The 18,821-nt window shown below is 51.0% G+C and overlaps 8 protein-coding genes across 8 annotated transcripts; 5 read left to right on the plus strand and 3 right to left on the minus strand.

Moving 5' to 3' along the window:
- Positions 1-771: 771 nt before the first annotated feature.
- Positions 772-1,905, plus strand: BDV14DRAFT_87645 (uncharacterized protein). The gene has a single exon (XM_073777765.1). It carries the CDS (start codon positions 894-896, stop codon positions 1,632-1,634), a length of 741 nt encoding a protein of 246 aa, XP_073632740.1. The 5' UTR covers positions 772-893; the 3' UTR covers positions 1,635-1,905.
- Positions 1,906-4,719, minus strand: BDV14DRAFT_87644 (uncharacterized protein). Its single transcript, XM_073777764.1, has 3 exons — positions 3,513-4,719; positions 2,347-3,456; positions 1,906-2,280 (listed from the first exon to the last, which is right to left on the minus strand). Exons 1-3 carry the CDS (start codon positions 4,601-4,603, stop codon positions 2,178-2,180), a joined length of 2,304 nt encoding a protein of 767 aa, XP_073632741.1. The 5' UTR covers positions 4,604-4,719; the 3' UTR covers positions 1,906-2,177.
- A 1,126-nt stretch (positions 4,720-5,845) lies between these two features.
- Positions 5,846-7,996, minus strand: BDV14DRAFT_165246 (TMEM165/GDT1 family protein). The gene is made up of 3 exons (XM_073767317.1): positions 7,046-7,996; positions 6,087-6,975; positions 5,846-6,030 (listed from the first exon to the last, which is right to left on the minus strand). Exons 1-3 carry the CDS (start codon positions 7,643-7,645, stop codon positions 5,957-5,959), a joined length of 1,563 nt encoding a protein of 520 aa, XP_073632742.1. The 5' UTR covers positions 7,646-7,996; the 3' UTR covers positions 5,846-5,956.
- An 858-nt stretch (positions 7,997-8,854) lies between these two features.
- On the plus strand, positions 8,855-9,637 carry BDV14DRAFT_196028 (BTB/POZ domain-containing protein; the record flags this gene model as incomplete). The annotated part of the gene is made up of 4 exons (XM_073772352.1): positions 8,855-8,943; positions 8,993-9,125; positions 9,184-9,486; positions 9,554-9,637. The coding sequence occupies 4 exons, from the start codon at positions 8,855-8,857 to the stop codon at positions 9,635-9,637; spliced, it is 609 nt and encodes a 202-aa protein (XP_073632743.1).
- A 628-nt stretch (positions 9,638-10,265) lies between these two features.
- Positions 10,266-14,004, plus strand: BDV14DRAFT_165259 (uncharacterized protein). Its single transcript, XM_073767318.1, has 13 exons — positions 10,266-11,290; positions 11,346-11,398; positions 11,456-11,952; positions 12,003-12,058; positions 12,108-12,289; positions 12,341-12,522; positions 12,582-12,608; positions 12,656-13,019; positions 13,153-13,237; positions 13,288-13,346; positions 13,405-13,621; positions 13,676-13,934; positions 13,985-14,004. Exons 1-12 carry the CDS (start codon positions 10,330-10,332, stop codon positions 13,828-13,830), a joined length of 2,838 nt encoding a protein of 945 aa, XP_073632744.1. The 5' UTR covers positions 10,266-10,329; the 3' UTR covers positions 13,831-13,934; positions 13,985-14,004.
- BDV14DRAFT_87837 (uncharacterized protein) lies at positions 13,924-14,650 on the plus strand. Its single transcript, XM_073777767.1, has 2 exons — positions 13,924-14,307; positions 14,503-14,650. Exon 1 carries the CDS (start codon positions 14,017-14,019, stop codon positions 14,305-14,307), a length of 291 nt encoding a protein of 96 aa, XP_073632745.1. The 5' UTR covers positions 13,924-14,016; the 3' UTR covers positions 14,503-14,650.
- On the plus strand, positions 14,553-16,408 carry BDV14DRAFT_87717 (cupredoxin domain-containing protein). The gene is made up of 3 exons (XM_073777766.1): positions 14,553-15,181; positions 15,257-15,325; positions 15,380-16,408. The coding sequence occupies exons 1-3, from the start codon at positions 14,798-14,800 to the stop codon at positions 16,247-16,249; spliced, it is 1,323 nt and encodes a 440-aa protein (XP_073632746.1). The 5' UTR covers positions 14,553-14,797; the 3' UTR covers positions 16,250-16,408.
- A 1-nt stretch (position 16,409) lies between these two features.
- BDV14DRAFT_209864 (major facilitator superfamily domain-containing protein) lies at positions 16,410-18,400 on the minus strand. Its single transcript, XM_073775758.1, has one exon. It carries the CDS (start codon positions 18,003-18,005, stop codon positions 16,443-16,445), a length of 1,563 nt encoding a protein of 520 aa, XP_073632747.1. The 5' UTR covers positions 18,006-18,400; the 3' UTR covers positions 16,410-16,442.
- Between the last annotated feature and the right edge of the window lie 421 nt (positions 18,401-18,821).

Below are 18,821 nucleotides of genomic sequence, written 5' to 3' on the forward strand. Positions count from 1 at the left end.
TCAAGTTAGCAAGCAGAATTGGATCAGACAGTGCTGACTGCCCAGCTGATCGAGAGGGTGAATGTGTTGCACTGTGATTAGACCTTTGTGGAGGAGATCCTAGTCGAAGTTGAGAAGCGAACGGACTGAATGAATGAATAAAGAAGGTGGGAATCCCGTGACTGCAGCGGAGATGACCCCTGGCTCTGCAGACTCTCCTTCTTAGGTTCCTCCACTTGTCTTAAAGAACTTTTCTCAATCTTCAGCCCACCCAAGGATATCCCTCCAAGGCACCAGAGGCTATTCATTTGGAATACCAACAGCTGACAGGCCTGAGCCATGGACAAACCAGAGCTATGCAAGGCGCATCGCTATCGATCTTCCCTCGGTTCCTCCTTGTTTGACAGATTCAATAGTGCAGCGATCCTGACATCATGAGCGCCCAAGCCACCATTCAGCATCAACGGGACCCAGCGCAAAGTCCAACGCCCCATAAGCGAGCAGAGGGTGCAGCCCGAAACGGCTTCGAGAAAGGTGGAACATGGTGGGCCCGGACGAACCATCTGGAGAACCTTTTCCTGATCGGCATATCGCTTGTGTTTCAGGCTGCGATAGATTTCATTGCTCCCCGTTTCCAAGGGGTCGGGTCCCTTGGCTGATGCCCTTCTCATGGATCTCCCTTCTGACCCTCAAAGTCTGTTCCTGAAAATTTGGTCCACTATTAAACTGCTACTTCTCGCCTCGCACATGAGCGACCCTGACGCTTGAAACTGAACTTCTGTTTCAGTCTTGCATTCGTTCTTTCTTTGAAGCTTTCCTCATACCGAGTATCTGCAAGTTCAGTACCTCGTTCAGTCATTCCTTACAAACCTTACTCACTCCTTATCCTATCAAATCAAATCTATACAAGCAAAATGCATCTTTCCAAGTCTCTCGTCCCACTCGCTCTTCTCGCGCCCCTCGCCCTCGCTGCTCCCCAAGACCCTGCCCAAACAGACCTAGCAGAGAGCCTCGATATCCTCACAGCCGGTGACTCGTCCCCGGAGTCTCCCTATAGCGTCAACTCCGCCTCTACTGAAACCGGCGTTGAAGCTGGCGTCGGTGCTCCCGTCCAGGCTACTCGCACCTCATCCACCGATGACTCCGAACCAACTTCAGACTCTGACTCGCAGCCCGAGGCCGCTGCCGGTGACCCTGTTGCAGCAGCCGGCGACCCAGTCACAGCTAGTGCTACTACCACCGCCGCCGCGACGACCTCTGACTCTGACTCTGCCCCCGAGACCTCTAGCGCCAGTCCCACCATAGTCCAGGGCACAGAGATCGCCACAGAGACCTCGACGTCCGTCCCTACCGGCATTCTGACTGCCCTTGACTCTGATCCCACCGGCTCTGGCATCGCAACTGGCACCGGTGGCCCTTCCATGTCTACTGCCGTTGCCACCGCCACAGTCAGCCAGGGCTCTGACTCCGACTCGACCTCCGGCTCTGGTTCCGGCTCTGGCTCCTCCAGCGACAACGAGGCCTCAACTACCGAGTCTGCCTCCGGTGACGCTGCGTCTCCAGAGCCAACGGATGACGCTGCCGTCGCTATGCTCGGAAGCCCCGTGTCCATGCTCAGCGCCGTCCTGCTCTCCATGGTCGTTGGTCTCTTCTAGACAACTAGCAACCCTTTTATGTCATGGAAGCCATAACACCGCGATCAACCGTCAGTGCCGGTTCAAAGAACGAAGGACGACATCGCAGAGTTTCACTTCTACTTCTACTTCTATCATGTACAGCTCCTTGCTAGGCCAGGGCCGAGTTTAACCTCGACATCGCTGGACGATCTCGATACCAGGGCAGATCGGGCATGGACATAGGGTCAGTCCTGACTTCTGAGCGGGCACTTCTTCTATCTACATTTTACATTCTTCTATATCCTCTTATGTATCACCCTACCTGTTTAGCAATTAGGTAGCACGGCAGTTTTTATTATCAAGATACCACAATCGTTTGCCATTTGTATAGAATGAAGTATTGCTCATGAGAGCGCGAGATATAGACAATGAGGGACCTAATTATAGAGTAGACCATAAAGCCGATAAGGCTGGGTATCACGGCTATACCAAATATACACAAAAGCGGAACCAAAACCCAAAGGACTAAGCAGAAATCGTGATCCAATGCACCTTGATCTTTCTCGTCATAATCCAAAAATCTCATTGATCCCGGCGGATCACAATCCCACGCCCCTCAAGCATTTTGTAATCGGCTGCCTTCATGGTGACGGGGGCTAGGTAAGGAGGAATTGGTAGTCCATCCCTATGAGATGATCAGTTGGTAAGAAATTTTGTATAATAGACGAAAGATGTGAAGATGGATACTTACCGATAGCAAGCAATCTTCATATTCCTCGCACGATCCTTAAAGGCAACTTGGTCGCGACCCTCGATCCGTATTTCGCCTTCTCTTGCCGGCTGAAGCGTATTCTGTCTGACCAGGGTAGCCCAGGAGGGACCGTGCTCGCGCATTAAGCGATGGAGCCTGTTGTCTTCTGCCTCTGACCATGCTCGTTTGCCGACATATTTATAGGTCGACGGAGTCGACGGGGTAGGCTCGATGGCAGCAGGCCGTCTTCTTTGAGCCGCTGGGCGAGGACGCGCAGGCTCAGGCGCGGGTTCTTCTACTCCATCGCTTTCGCTGCCATAAGATTCCAAGTCCGGTGTCTCTGGCTCTTCCACCCGCTGTCTCTTGCTTTTTGACTGCGCCTGTGCTGGCTTCTCCGCTCTTCTACGATCAACATGGACTTCACGACTATCGTAGTCGAAAATATCACCACCTTCGGACTCGCTATCAGATGGTGGACGAGTGCGTTTTCGAGAAGTACGCTCTTCAACACGACTAGCAGCGCTCAGTGAATCACTGTCCCGGATTGGCGATATCCGCTCAGCATGCCGTTGACGGTCAATGAATCGTGCAGCAGCAGCCCGACTTGAACCAGCAGCTAACAGCGCGGGTCTTTTGTTCCTGGTTAAAGCCATCATCTCTTGGATTGACGGTAGTTGATCAGTTGGCCGAAGCCGTTGGCTCGGCGTCTCATGTTCCGCACTTCGTTCAGCACTGGCGGTGTTTCGATGCCAAGGCGCTGTGCTTCTAGGAATTGTAGGAGGGCTATGAGACCTCTCTATTTGTGTGCTCTCATCGCCGATAGCAAGCTGGGAATCTTCATTGAGCAGTAAAGCCGGATCATCCGCCACTAGCGTAAGGGATGCGCCTTCGAACGAGGGTGGGTTCTCACGAGGTGCGGTCTGCCGGTCGGTGCGACTCGAGGGCAGTGCTGAGATAGTCTCACGGCGATCGGATTCAGGCTGGCTGTTCTCAGTTCGTGAGGCTGGTCCGATGTTAGACTGTCGGCGTTTATCTGTCGGCTCAGGCCCGGAGCGTAAACGCTCCCGCCTTTGTTCAAGGCTTCTAATTGCAGAATGATTTAAATAAGAGCTATACGAGGGTTAGATGGCGTCACAAAAGGAATTGGTTAGAGGGGAGTGACTTACGGCTTAGAAGATCGTCTTCGCTCTGTGTCCTTGCGGCTGGCTGCCGGTTCAGGATGTTGCAGCTCCGACTGTTGCGGCTCCAGCTCTAGAGGGGCATTGGTCTCCTCCTCGACGTCCTCGTCCTGCTCAATGCTTTGTTGTGAGACCTCTGACTCATCTTCTTCCACATTTCTACTAGGTTCCGCCTCTGAGCCTTCCAAAGTGCTAGCGAAGCTGGGGTGTTTTGAAGCAAAGTAAGCATCATGAGCATCTTGCGCGCTCATCCGAGTTTCCAGCTCCGCCTGGATTTCCTCGCTCCTCTTGCGGAGCCAATTCGCTGCCTGCAAAACAAATCGTTTCCATAGATACGAGCTTCTCAATTCCTCGACGTCAAATACCCCATCTTCTTCTGATAAAAGAATTTCATCGTAGACATTTTGAATAGTATCCTGATACCGCGGTGGAAGGGGTCCATCTAGGCCTCCAAAACTGGGGAGGCTGAATCCTCGCGGAGGCGATTTGCGGGATAGCCCCGTGAAAAAACACATCTTGACGGCATTCTTGGCGTTGAAGGTTGGGTCATTCTGCTTGTTGTCCAATAGCATGATCAGAGACTGCTTGCGAATTTCCAGAGCGAGATCAAAAGTCTCTTTCTCCAAAGCGCTTTCACCGGGGCTTTTCTCTTGCCCACTGCCGACCAGACCAGTCAGGAAAGGCAAGGGAAACAGCTTCTCAACACTCCGAATAGCTTGCCTCTGGGAGTTGAGGCTATTACCAGCCAAGAGTACTTCCAGAGCAAAGCGCGCACAGTTGGCTGATTGAATGATAGGATCGGGGCTCCAGTCGTTGAATTGTCCGCGCTTGCCCGCGATGACAGCGGTGAACCTGCGACCAAGACTCACGGTATCAATATATGTTTCGTTGCCAAAGAAACCAATGTCTCGATTAAGGTTCCCTATCAAGCGACGTAGGCGTTTGCTCTGGGTATTTTTGGGATCACTGAGCAGCTTGGCTTTATTGACAATCTGCGCCGGACTGGCAGTGGTAGGTGCGAGAAAATCAAGCACGTTTTTGCCTGTCCTCTGAAGATCAGGAAGTGCCTCAAGCATCATCTCAGGATCCAGCTCCGACTCTGGCTCCGAGGGTAAAATGGTTGTACCCGAAATGTTCGCGACATCCTCAGGAGACTCTAGGACGATAGCTAAACTTCCATAACGAGCGCTCGGCTTCTGTGGAGTCCGAATTTCTATAACAGGCGGAAGAGCTGCTCATGTCAGATTATGAAAAGACATGTAAATAAGAACGAAGGAAGTGGAAAATTAGTGACCGAAATGTGGAGGGGCCAATGTTTATGCCTGAGGCCGCAATACACCCGACCGGGACACGAGCGGATCGCGTAAACAAAGCTTCACGTACCCTTACTTTGCTCTTTGCGACCACCAATATTATTACCTCTCGAGTCATTTCCGTTCGTCTGAGGCTCCTCAATGTCTCGACTCTGACTCCTAGTGACGCGCCTGCGAACAGGCGACTGCAGCTTGGAAATAAGCTCCTGCCGCGTCCGCGACCCCGACCGCGCAGGTCGCATCATGGTGTAGGCAGTAGTAAAAAGGCGGGGGACGCTGTATATAGAGGTATAGATCGAAAAGTCACTGTGTTTCGGCGAACTTAGATGCTACCGCGATAGAAAGTTAGGAAGCCCTTCGCGGTTGATGAAAGTCGAGAGTTAAAGAAGACAAGTCGAAAGGAAAATTAGGAAGGAAAAAGGAAAAGGGGCGGCTGGCTAAGTTGGTCGTGTTGGGAGGTCTTGGCAACCTGAGCCGCTTTTTCGTCGGGGGATCGAAATAGCCAGGGTATGCTATTAGGGTTGGGGTTAGGGATAGGGTTACAAAGATTAGTCGTAAGAATGAGGGATATACACTTCTCTATTGGATCAAAAATCAAAATCGCGGGCTTTTTGGAAAGCCCTGGCTCTTCAGATTAAGGTCCGATAAGTTACGGTTCAATAATTCATGGCTTGACAATTCACGGGCCGATAATTCATGATTTCAATCTCTAGGGTTGGGGTTTCTACCACCCGATTACGTAATGTATTACCCCGGATTTTCAGCCAACAAGAACAATGAAGTGTCTAAAAACAGCATTTGATGCTTACAATTGTGATGCTCGTCGGACATTGACGGAAATAATTGTATATATGGAGATTACTTTCAGTGTGACCGCATAAGGAGGGCAGCTCGTGGAAATTTCGCAGCCGCGATGTCGTCGTACCTTCGCAGACTCTCACAGACTGACTACTGACTAGCTGTAAATTAAACTTGAGTAGAAGAATCGAAGCCCAGATTACAATCATTGTGGATATTAGGCATTATATTTGACAGTCTTCAAAATGCAGTAGATTTCGTTCCCATATTCTACATTAAGGTGTCTACTCGATAAGGTACAAGTGAGATATATCATGTCGATCAGCCCTGAAACAACGCTTCGATCAGATAGATGGCACCGAAAACCAAGAAAGCCACAGCACCACCGAGGGTCACTAGATTTGAGTTAGCTATAGTCTTACATGAAAGAATTATTGGTTGGAATACATACCGACGCGCATGCTGACCTTACCAGCAATAGCACTACCGCCAATGACCGCCGCCGCCGTGCACAGACCGTGCCCAGTGATGGCGCCGACCGTGACAAACCAGTAGTCTTGTCCTGCGGCCATCGCGATGGTGGCAATCTGGCTACGGTCGCCCCATTCACCAAGGAAGGTCATGACGAATGTCTGCACCCAGGCGGGGCTGAGAAGGAGGGAGAACAAATTGTTCACGCCTGAAAGAAGATCGTTCCATCGTTGACTGGGGCGAGGAGATGATCCGCGAGAAGAAGACGAAGATAAGCTCTCAGGAGGAGAAGGAAGACGGTTTCCAGATGAGCGAGGCTTGCGTCCCAGGCGTCCGGATTCCAAAGCGTGGGGTGTTACAGAGGAACGGCGGCGGCCCATGCGGAGCTGCTCCTGCTCTTTCTCTTCCAGCTCCTGTTCTACTTCTCTCATCTCCTCACCTACGCCCTCATCAGGTGACATCTCGCGTCCTTCTTTCAACATCTTGGCACCGAAGACGAAGAACAACACGGCTGCCAAGAACTTTGTAAATTGCTTGGGAATCAACGTGGGAACAGCATGACCCAGAACGGCGGAGAGCACAGTCATGCCGATCAACGCGGAGAAAGCTGCAGAGAAGACGAGGAGGCGCGGGTGCCGCATTGCCATCAGAGCAGCCACGAGGAATGTCTTATCACCAATCTCGGAAACGACGATCATAGTAAAAGAGAAGAGGAGGGAGTGGAAAGCATCGCGCTCACCCTCTGGAAGAGCATCGCCGAGCGTAGCTGAGGAGCCATCTTTCTCGAGACCGACCGGGCTTGGTTTCGTGGTAGAGGGCGATTTGGGCAGTGAGATGTCGTGAGGTTTGTTCGGCAGATCTGCGGGTTTCTTTTTGATTTGAAAAGTTAGCCAACATGCTTGGAAGCGCAGGAAAGGAAATCGCAGCTGGAGTATTTACCTCGAGTACACCGAGAGTAGAGTCAGTACTGGAGCCCTTGGTGTCCTTCGCGCTGCTGTCCTCGCCCGCAGTCGGAAGCTTCTGTTCTTCACTGTGCGGCAGCGGAGGTGCCGCCTTGGGACTGTCCGGAGATTTATCGCTGGCATAGGTGTAATCTGTTGACTTTGCAGAGACACCATCTTCTGTACCCCGGGTTCCTGCTTTAGGGGCCGCCCTGTTGCGGTCATCCATGACACCGTCGTTCGAGTAAGGGATCGGCTTCCCATTGAAATCCAAGTGGCCTGTAGACTTTGTGTCTTGTCCAATCTGTTCCTCCACAGATGCCACACCAGAGCTTTTGCGATCCCGCTCCGCGCTCGTCTCTACCCACGGGCCAGCATGGGGTCTACCATCCTTGCCGTCAACAGGGGCGTCCTGCGTCCCCTTAGAGGACTTGGCGGAGAATTCGTCAATATCCGCAACGCCTGATTTTGTCCCAGTAGTGTCACGGGCCCCAGCATATATGTCTTTCGTATCATAACTCGAGGCCTGGTCTGCGAGCGCGGACGTGATCGCCGGCAGCAGGAGGAGAATAACGGACGGAGAAATGCGGAGCTTCATTATTACAACGGAGGTAGAATGCGGTCTGTATAGAATGAGGGAACCGTAAAAAGCGACGTTGATGCAAAGAATCGAACACCCGAAAGTGATATTAGAATTATAAAGGCGTCAGGAGGAATCAAAGTCCGATCGCTGGCTTAGATAAAATCGAGGATCGACAAGTGTTCTCAAGGACTTGGCCACGATGGCATGTAGCGGACGAAAGATAAGGAGCGAGTATTAATGTATATAAGGAGGCCGGTGGATGGTAAGAAATTCAATCATGAACCCGCAGGCCAAAGAAAGAAAAACAAGAAGAATTGAGCTGAAAAAGGAGGTGGAAAGGAAAACCTATGCAAAGAGTGATGACTGGGCTGGACGCTGGTCGCTGCGTCTTCCGGCCGCAAAGGGGCAACATACTCGTCACGTGCGCCCCTGCCGCTTGCAGTACTACCACTGATCCAATCATCCAGCCTCTGATTACTTTGGCCACAACCATGGAATACTATCCCAGATGCTATACCGAAGAGCCGCAATGGGGATGCAGATTCCTATAGCTGACTGTGGTGCTGGTATACCCAAAAGCAGTCTATCCCCCACACCCCTACATCGTTGAGGGGTTGCACTCTAGCCCCTCCCATCACCTGAGCAAGAACTTTGTCGACGGAGCCCGTTGCAAGTCCTACTTAGAGTGCCCGGCTAAAAAGTGATTAGAGCAGAATACTATCAGAGCCCTCCTTTTGGGAGGGTTCTGTTCGGATTATGTCTCTGCTCGGCTTGGCCCAGCCAATATATATTCTTGAACCCAGTTGGGGGTGAAGATCACTGATGATTGCTAAACAGACGCCATTGTAGCCTTCAGAACCCCGATTGACGGCCTGAATTGTAGTTAATGCTTGACTACTCAGTTCCTTCATTTTCAAGGGACCGCGCCTCTGGTTCCCGTAAATCACTCGTTTCTTATCACACAGTTTCTATACTCCCAGAATGGAGCACTCACAGCATCACCTATTCTATTCCCAAACCTCCAGCCATCCAGATTACTCCGTACTCAACAATGTCTCTACATAAACTCCCTTCTTTCTCAATCTAGACATACTAGACCGATCATTCCTCTTCTCTCCAATCAGCCGTCCTGTCTACATGAGCATCACCCAGATCTTCAGACTAAGCTCACTGTCTTGGCTTTGGCCAAAGGAATCTCCGGCAGCTGAGCAACCTATCCCCACGATGGAGGATATCGAGAACCAAAAGCCCGCCACTGGCGTCGAGCTGCCTGCGGCGCAGGAGATGGGAGACATGGCAGCCTGCCTGAAAAGGTTGGTCTCGTCAAGAACGTGTTAGACTGGACTAATGATGTTGTTGTAGCTGGTACCGCACCGCAAAGTTTACCGACGTAACAATAATCACACCGGAGAAGGAGTTCAGGGTACATAAGCTGGTCATTTGTAGCCAGTCCGGCTACTTTGCTCGGATGTTCTCCGGAAACTGGCTGATAAGTGTCCCTAGGCTGAAGCCTGACAGCGAAGTTATTCAGCCTGCTAATTGAATTGCTCTAGGAAACACACAAAAATACGGTCAAGCTCGAGGGCGATGATTCTCGCTTCGTACAGACGATGATTGACTTCATGTACGGCTTTGCCTACGACACCACCAAGTACGGCAATATGTCGCCGATGATGTTCCACGTTGCTGCGTATCCGATTGCAGACAAGTACGATGTCACCAAGATGGAGGAACATATCAAAGAGAAGTTTGAGAGGCTCGTGGGTATCTACTGGGACATGGATGATCTCTCGTTTGCCATTGAAGAGGTGTATCATGTGTTACCCTCGTGCGAAAGAGGTCTCCGCGATCCTCTGGTTTTTGCCACATGCCTCCATATGGATGAGCTGCTCCAGAGAGACAGCTTCACCAATTTTCAACCAGACACCAGAGTTTGCGGCAGATGTGGCCAAGAAGCTCTTCTACGAAGGCACCAAATTCTGCGAAGTACCCGGGAGCGATGACTGATAGTTGGGTCTTTGTCTTTGCTTCTTTCCACCAGCTTACGAGGACATAAATAAACAAGTGACCGTACTGACTTATTGTGATCTCAAATAGGAGCAAAGCGTCCAACGCAGAATCTGGTTGGCCGCTCCTGGAAGGGAATTTGGCCTCGGCGGCCACAGGTATAGATGGGCAGTAGGCGGAAACCGAGGACAATAATCCCGGTAACGTTTGAACTATCGTCAACTTGGATGGAGTGATAGGCAATGGCATGGTTCAATTGATCTTGCATACGGTATTAATAGGGCCTGGTCCTGAGATGACTCGCGTGGCCTCGATAAGCGCCAGGAACCATTTTTGTAACGGGGTTGAGATGGCATAAAAAGGAAACAACCTGACGAGGTTTGATGTAGGCCAATGACTAGTCGTGATATTTCTATTTATGGGCGACAGGGGTAAATGCGCGGTGGATCCTTGGGATTTATCGTGAGTGGTAGTGATGCAGCGGCGCAGCAAGCGTGCAGTAGTTCTAACACCGGGCCATGCGAACCTAAGCGAGATAACCAAGGCTGCCTTGCCAGCCTGTTCCTGGAGGATAGCCAGAGAGCATAAATAAGCCAAGTTTCCCGTCTCGAACTCTAGCACAGTTCATTATTTTGACTGTAATCATCGGTGCCTGAGCTTGTCCGATCAAGCGGTAGTAGGAACCACCAAGGATGCCTTCAGACGCAAGATTCCCAAGCAGAGAGTCCTTTTCCTTCTCCTTCCCCGCCCCTCAACCTCAGTCCCAGACTCAATCTCAGTCTCGCTCTTCAAATTTTTCTTCTCCTTTCAATTTCTCTTCACCGTCTACATTCACGTTCGATCCTACCCCTGCTCGTGGACCGACTTCTTCCCCATCCCCTCCAAGATTTAGCTTCTCTCCACCTTCTGCAGGTACTTTTGTCTTCTCCTCTAATCGCACCTCGACTGGAGGTGAGTTTGGCACACAAAGCCCTCGAAGCCCAGATAGCCCGTCGGACTCCGGATCGCCTATATTTACCCCAACCTCTTCTCGCGAGTCAACTACTGCGACAGCAAGAGCTCTCTTCACGGCGCTCGACCTCGGTACCAACTCACCGAGGAATCCAGACGATGCATCACCTCGCAGTCAGGAAGGTAGCCATGAGCCTAACGCTACCCATCTCAATGTATCGACCTACAGGAATTTGTACAACGCAACACCCAGTCCACAGCCCGACACCGTGCCCCAAGTGAGCCAGTCAGCAACACCAAATCGTGATTCCACAGGTCCCTCGCAACTGGGATCGGTGACGGGCGGTGTTCGCGACTTGGTATTACAGAGCATCGAGACTCGATCAATGGAGGGCGAAGAATCGGACAGGCCCGGTAGTGAAGCTAACACCGATAGCGACGAGGACAGCGACGAGGATGACTCAATGTACAGCATGCGCGAAGAGGAACTTCCTCAGGCCCCAATATATGATCCTCGTCTACAGAATGCATTAAGAGAGGTCCGAAGCCACCTGGCCAACTTTGCACATTCCATGGCAAGATCGGACATGGTGCGAGATGCGAGCACTAGAGTCAGCGAGCTGTATGCTCAGGTTGAGGCTGCGAGTAGATTTTCGTATCCTGAGTCTCGCATACTTGGGTTTATTGGGGACTCGGGCTCTGGTAAGATTATTCCTTGAGGGAAAGCAGCTGCGTCTGACCCTTTATCGTGCTCCAGGCAAGAGTACTCTTATCAACGCCCTTCTGGACCATGAGGGCCTGACGCGATCGGTACGTTTAGCTTAAGAATTTTAAGTGTCTGATTGGGACTAAATTGTCGGTTTACAGAGCGGAAACGGCGCTGCTTGCACATCTGTGGTGACCGAATTTCGGCATATAGACGAGGTGCATCCAAATTCTTTCACAATCGTGGCTGATTTCATGAACGATGCTGAAATGAGAGAGCTTCTTCGGGAGTTGGTGAGAAACTATCGCATGCGTCATACTAGGGCGTTCGACGAGGTCACCGATCAGGAAGAAAGCCAAAGGATAACATTGCTATCTCAAAGAGCTTGGGCGACGTTAGACTCGCTGTTTCCTCACGAAGCCGAGTTGACGGAGGAGTTTCTGTCGAATGAAAATGACCAGGCCGAGCGACAGATACTTGCACGACTTGAAGTTTGGGCTCTTGCTGGGTTGGGTAACAGGCCCGGAGGGCCAGAGGCTTCTCGTCATGTCTTTCAAGCCCGAGACATCTACGACTGCAGGGGAACCCTTGACATGCTGACAGTAACAAGTCGTGAGCCAGATAGGCCGTCTATCTGGCCCTTTGTCAAGTTGATCACGTAAGTATTCGCGCGTCACTTATGAGGCTCCGTCTTAACGGTCGGTTCAGGGTATATCTCAGATGCCCTGTCCTGCGAACAGGGTTGGTACTTGCAGATCTACCAGGTACGTTGTCAGTCCTCAAGTAATCGCAGAGCATAACCTCCGTTATCAGGATTTCGGGACCTCAACTATGCACGAGAACGAGCTACAGAGAGATATCTTCGTGACACTTGCGATGAAGTATTCGTCGTTAGCCCAATCAGTCGCTGCAGAACAGACCCTTCAATTCGGGAAATAATAGACAGGCTTCCTCGTGATCAACCGAGGCGTATAGTCTGTACTATGTCAGAATCTGTATGTGCAGGCAACGCTATGGCGCCATCGTGACTAACAGGCTCTTCCCAGCGGTTGAATGCTGAAGAGAGTATTCGTGATCCTGACACCAGGGCCATCGTGGGAAGACGGGCCAGGCAACTGTTAGACCAGATGCGGCAGGCCAAGGAAACTGTCCAGCGCAATGACCGCCGCCGGCGTCGTTCGTCTGGCGACCGTCAAAGGCGATATGCAAACCAAGGAGCGGACGCAAAGTAAGACCTATGGCATACTACCGATACTCAACCCTGAGTATATGCTAAGCGTGATATAGTGATGAGCTACAGAGACTTGAACTAGAGTATGCTTCATGAGGTAATCCTAATTGAACAGTGTTAACTTCTGCAGGCTGAAGAGACTTTTGATGGAGTCACGTAACGATCTCGCGATCACAACGCTGTCCGCTAACTACCAACCAAATTTGAAGGTTTTCTGCGTGAGTAGCAAGCTATATACGGACCACCGTGGCGAGTTCGGGGAGCAGGCAACCGAATACATTCACTTGAGCGGGATACCTGGGCTACGGCAATACTGTCAATTAGTGCCAGCGGCAGCGCAGTTTAGAGCATCCTCCACCTTCCTAAAGGATCAACTTCCTGGTCTTCTTCTGTCTTTGAATCAATGGGTACTAGCTGGCGCCAATGCTGCTACAGTTGAGAGAGCCCAAGCTCTTCGCGGGGTTCTGGAAGAGTCACAACAGGTGTTGAGATCAGTAAGTTTATCCTAATTATCCCCCGCCCAGTTTTCTTTCGTCACACCAACTCCCACATTAGCAAAACCAGATCTACTGGTCGTGCATCCAGAGGAAATGGGAGTTGGGAAGTGCTCATACTGACGGCAGGTAGCGCCTTCAAATGCGTGACTCTTATGTTCGGTCAATGCGAGCGCGGTTCGATACGGAATTCCGAAGTTCCATTGTCGATCGAGCCCGTGAGAAACCCACCAATGATCTCAAAAGTGTACTACTCTAATGAATACAGGAACCTTCCAAGGAAGGTGGCAAGAGGGCGCTATCGGAACATCGCAGGACTGGGCGACTGTTAGTTCTTACGGAGACTTCCGCAACAGAAACCTCATCTAACCAGATGTGAAACTAGATGCACCACTCTACTTACGCTGCATTCTGTCGGAAATTTGGAAACCATCAGCCCTTAAGATCCGACCCGCGTTGCTGGAATAATGAGATCCTGGAGGATGCAAGCGAGGGGCTCGACGAAGGTTGGGATTCGGTGCTCGCAAGGTTAGGCCGTGAACAAGAAGCGAATGAAGACCGGATGGAGGAGATATTCGGCTTAGCTTCAGCGCCCATAAGAGGTAATTTGTTAGATATCGTCTTTGAGAGGCGTTGAAGTGTTAATTGTGGCCTAGAAAACACCCATCTCGCACCCATAGAGCTTGAAAACCTCCTCGACAATCTGGAGATCCAGGAGCGCTTGATATCTGATGCTATCCAGAGATCACTTGATGAACTTCACGCACAATCACAGTATGCTTTAGATGAAGCTCCAAAAGAAACTCTCTGACGATGGCAGGCGAATAATGTTAAAAGTCCTTGACGGTCATAGTACAACGTCCTACATTGCGGAAATTATGCGCCCAGCGTACAATAGATGCAACTTTGAATCAGGTTAGTGACCATTGCATATCGAGAGCTGTGGTTCTGATATCTTTGGCCAGGCACTGGTAGTGATGCCAGACGAAAGGCACACATGAATCGACATGTGCGGTCGTCGCAAATATTCTCTAGCTTGCTGGACAGCATGCGTACGGACTACAGAACCATGCTAGATGGTGTATTCGGTAGAGTGGAGGAAGATATCAATGCGAGAGTACAGAACATCTTTAGAGACATGGGGACTATCACAACAGAAGAAGGGGAAATAGCAGAAGCCGCTCAAGATCGCGGTTTGGCGCAGCGAGTAAGAACAGGAGTTACCACTGTACAGGCTCGCTTGGCCGAGGCACATGCAATTGTTGATCGATTGCAAGCGAACGCCTAGGTACTTCTTTTTCATACATATTGTTCCGGTTCCTGATTCAGCCACATACACTGATATAGCTTTTGAACACAATATTTGGATTTGAGCTTCCCATCATTGTCCCAGTTCTTTGAGCTTCACATCACGCACAACGAAGACGGATGTAAGAGGTATACCACAAGCCAAAGACTCTATTAATGTTTCCTTCGAGCCCAGAACTAGGGTTCTTTGTCCCTGCGCCGCCAAATCACCATCCGCCATTCCTCGCCTACCCATGCCACTCCCACCCTGGAACCGTGTCTCTCTTTCAACACGCACTCTTCAGACAAATCCAACCATTCCCTCTTTGTCAAGCTGAGACAACATGGCTGCAGGGCCCTGCAATGTGACAATCCACAAACCCACTCTTTATGCCGCAGATCACACCCCTTCAAATACTACTCTTCCCATCTTCTTTACAGCCCCATGATCATCATAGCAAATATCTACGGTACAACACATACCACCAAAAATGTCCACAAAAGACAACGACAAGATCCCAAAACCAACAGGCACAATTGAATCAATAAACCCCCCAGCTACACCATCACCATCACAAGGAGCAGGAGCAGCAGGGTCCGGAGGGTCAGCCCAAACAACACACAAAATCAAAGTCGGCCCCAAATCAGACCCACACCAGTATGTCCCGCACGAAGTCAAAGCCGACGTCGGCGACGTGATCGTCTTCGAGTTCTATCCGCGGAATCACTCGGTTGTACAGGCGGATTTCAGGGCGCCTTGTATGCCTGCCGATGGCGACTACTTTTTCTCGGGCATCAAGAATGACTTTCAGGAGGTTAATGGGCAGGTTGTTGGTAATTTGCCGACTTGGAATTGGACTGTTAGGGATAAGGAGGTGTGTATCTCTCTTGTTTGGGATTCTATTATGATTTGTGACTGAGGCTGAGCTGACCTTTGACCTTTGGATCAGCCAACATTCTTCTACTGCACAGGCGCAGACTCATGCATCGTCAATGGCATGGTTGGCGTCATCAACCCGGTAAGTCAAGTCAAGTCAAATCACCCTTCCCTTGAACCCTTCTGACAGATGCAGAACAAAACCCACGACTGGAAAACCCAAAGCACCGCCGCCCTCGAAGCCCCCTACATGCTCCTCCCAGGCCAATCCATGCCAGCAGAAGGCAACAACGCCGGAACAGGCACATCCGCAACACACGCCTCCTCTTCCTCATCCTCATCCTCATCCTCTTCCTCACCAACGTCAGATACCCCCTCACCACACATGTCCGATCCTTCATCCTCGGATTCAAGTTCAAGTTCAAGTTCAAGTTCAAGTTCACATCTCAGCAGTGGCGCGATAGCTGGTATAGTTGTCGGCGCAGTGGCGGTCGTTGCGATATTAGGTGTTTTGCTTTTCCTACTGGGACGTAATAGAGTTTATAGGAAGTGGCTTTCGTCTAGTGAAGGGGGTGGAAGTGCGATTGCGAGTTCTAGTAAGGATGTCAGGCCTGCGAAGTGGGCGCTTTCGGCGTCGGCTGCTACGGTTCCTCCTTCTGGTGCTGGTGGTGGGGATGGGAATATGAATAATGGGAATAGGATGAGCGTCATTGGAACTGGACTAGTGCCAAATAACGGACCTCCAGCAGGGCTCGGAATGGCAATGGGGCAAGGCCTTGGGTTCCCCGCTACGCCGAACCCAATCGAACACACCAATTCCTTCATGCCAGCGCAATCACAGGTACAGCAGCAACCGCCGCAAAGCGGGATCTTCAGTCCCGAGAGTCTCTATGGCTTCCCGACGCCAACGCCAACAGGGTCCCGCATGCAGGCTCCGCGGGTGCAGTCTGTACAACAACCCTATTGGATCTGGGACCAGAGTATCCAGCCTTTGCCGCTGAATATTAACAACGGAAAACGAGATGTGGGTGGGCCGTCGGAGTTGGAGGGGGAGGGGAGGCGATGAATATCATTTTGTTTCTTGGGTCCATGTTAGTTTATTTCAATTGGGTGAGCGGGCGTCATTCTTGCTTGGAGGAGTCAGGAAGGAGTTGTAAGGGGGCAGGTCACGATCATAAGCATTAAAAATGAGTATAGAAGGCTATCTATCTATATAAATGTATATGTTTATATATTACCATCTAAAGGAACCCATAAATTTAGCGTAAATCCTCCTCTTTAGAAGAGAGGTGCGTCAAACCCGGGAGTTCATGCTCCAGATCTTCCTCGTGAAGCATCTTTGGATTCAGAGACATTGATCCCCTCGGCACAAACGTAGCAACTAGCACCAAGACCGCAACAACGGTAAACTGTACACTTCCAACATTGCGAACTGCTTCAAAGATGTTTCCCTCCCCAGTACCACCTGTCTGTTCATAGACGTGGTCGATATAGGTTCCGAGAACGGGAGATGTTATGGCGTACAGGACAATATAAGTCGAGTAGAGAAAGGCCATGACGGCGCCGAGAGAGGAGACGTTCCTGGTTTTCGACTCAACTCGTGCGAGCGAAGCCTGGATGTACGCTGCCAGTGAGACATCACCGGCGGCCCAGCCAAAAGAGATGGGCAAGAATGTAGCCGCAGTAACCCAAGCCATCGACACTTCGTGTTGTTCGGGGCGCCAGTAGGGCAGGTACCATGTTATAAGGAGTAGTATCGCGTCCAGCCGTAGCCATGGGATCGGGGTTGCCACGGTGTTGGTGAAGAGGATGACGAACAAGGCGCCGAAGAGCTCACCCAGATTTGATCCACCAACGATGATTTGTGACCATGCTGCGTTTCCGAGGTATCGACGGGCAATAGCCGGGGCTATACTATTCTCAAGGTACCGATGGGCGTACAGTGCGATAGAGTATCCGGGCAGCAGCCAGATAAACTTGCGAGACGAGAAAAGAAGGCGGCCGCCCGTCCAGATGGATTCCAAAAACAGCCAAAATCCGACGACGACTGCCTTGATGTACGGTGGTTGATCATCGAGTACCTGAGTCCGCTGAGCCTGAAACCCATGATCGGAGAGAAAGAACCAGCCGACAGCAGCCAGGGCAAAGCAGATTGGCGTGATGAGGAAAGAATAGTTGTTGCCAAAGTAGGGTATGAGGGCTAGCGCAGTGCAAAAAGCACCACCAGTGCCAGCGACTTCATAGAAAATATGCACTAGCGCATCGACTTGGCGTAACTTCTGTACATTTCCCCCGACAAGGTCTCGAGGAATCACACGGCGAATGAGTTCAACCATGCCGTAGGCAATCCCAGCAACGCAGTAAACAGGAATGATACCATCGGTATTGTAACTACCGTAGTAGTGAAAGTCATGTTCGGGGTGTTTCTCTCGAAATGACGATGGAACGAATTGACCCCCTGTGCTGGCGTCGATGATAAGGAGAAGAGCACTGAGAAGGCCAAAGACCAGCACGGCACCGGCTAGAACGAGTCGGGGAGGGAACCTCCGGATGAGCGGGGCGATCAGAATAGACCCGACACATTGACAGGCCTGGTTCAGGCCTACCATCAGGCCGACCCTTTGAAAGGTTTTGGGGGTAGTGTTTGAAACCCAAGCATCGTAGTCGTAGCGGTTGGTCGCAAGAGTCACAATTGATCCATTGAACGCCTCGAGCCCAAACTTGTACATCATAATCCCGAGGATGTAGACAGCTATGTTGCGCCGCTCAGAGGGAGTAAATAGACGCCAATTGTGGATGACTGCATCGTAGAAGGGTGCCATAGCCTTGATTGTTCCATAGTCGTTATTCACTTAAGATGAAATCGTGGAAAGCGCGCAGGAATGGGGGCTATGATGGGATATAAGTAAGACGAGGCAATGAACACCCTCCCTCGCCCCCAGGGTCTGCTTAGATGAGAGAGCCATGATGATAACTGACTCGATAGCCGTTCTCGTCGTCTGGTCGTGCCACAGGCTATATTACTGGCAGCTTGGCGGGCCGTGTCGCGAACTCCGGGAGCAAATCCAACACCGAATGTCAGGCACGAGGAGTGGGTAATGACAGGGGCCAGAGATGAATGGCGTTTGATGGCGTGTAATCTCGCTTGGTAAGATAAAAAGAAAGCAAATGGAAGCTTGGGAGCCGTCTAGAAGTGCTTGGGATGCTGGGATGTATGTAGCTGGACGGAGGAATCGAAGCCCTCGACCGATGCACGTGGTGGAGCCCTCTTGTGGGAAGCGATGGATAATCTTCCATTGGGTGGCTGGTATGGCCGCCTAGCTAAGATAACTCTACCTGACTAATGTATGACTAAGCGAGGTCGACCCTAGGGGCAGGCGGTAACGGGTGGCAGTATGCTCCGACACCCCCCCTCGAGCGAGCGAGTCATCAAAAACGAGTGTAGATACATGAATTACTGGTCCTCACGGTGGAGACCTAGTAGAGAAATGAAATGAGAGTGAGCTTCAGATCCTAGAGGCTTCGTACAGCCATCCGCAACCATATCGGCGGTAGGTATCTGCTTGATTTGAATGATGCCTTGATCGGCCATATCACGCGTATAGTGATATCGAATATCGATATGCTTAGATCGTTTA

The sequence above is a fragment of the Aspergillus stella-maris genome (assembly GCF_047715825.1).
Source record: "Aspergillus stella-maris strain CBS 113639 unplaced genomic scaffold BDV14scaffold_4, whole genome shotgun sequence".
NCBI lineage: Eukaryota > Fungi > Ascomycota > Eurotiomycetes > Eurotiales > Aspergillaceae > Aspergillus > Aspergillus stella-maris.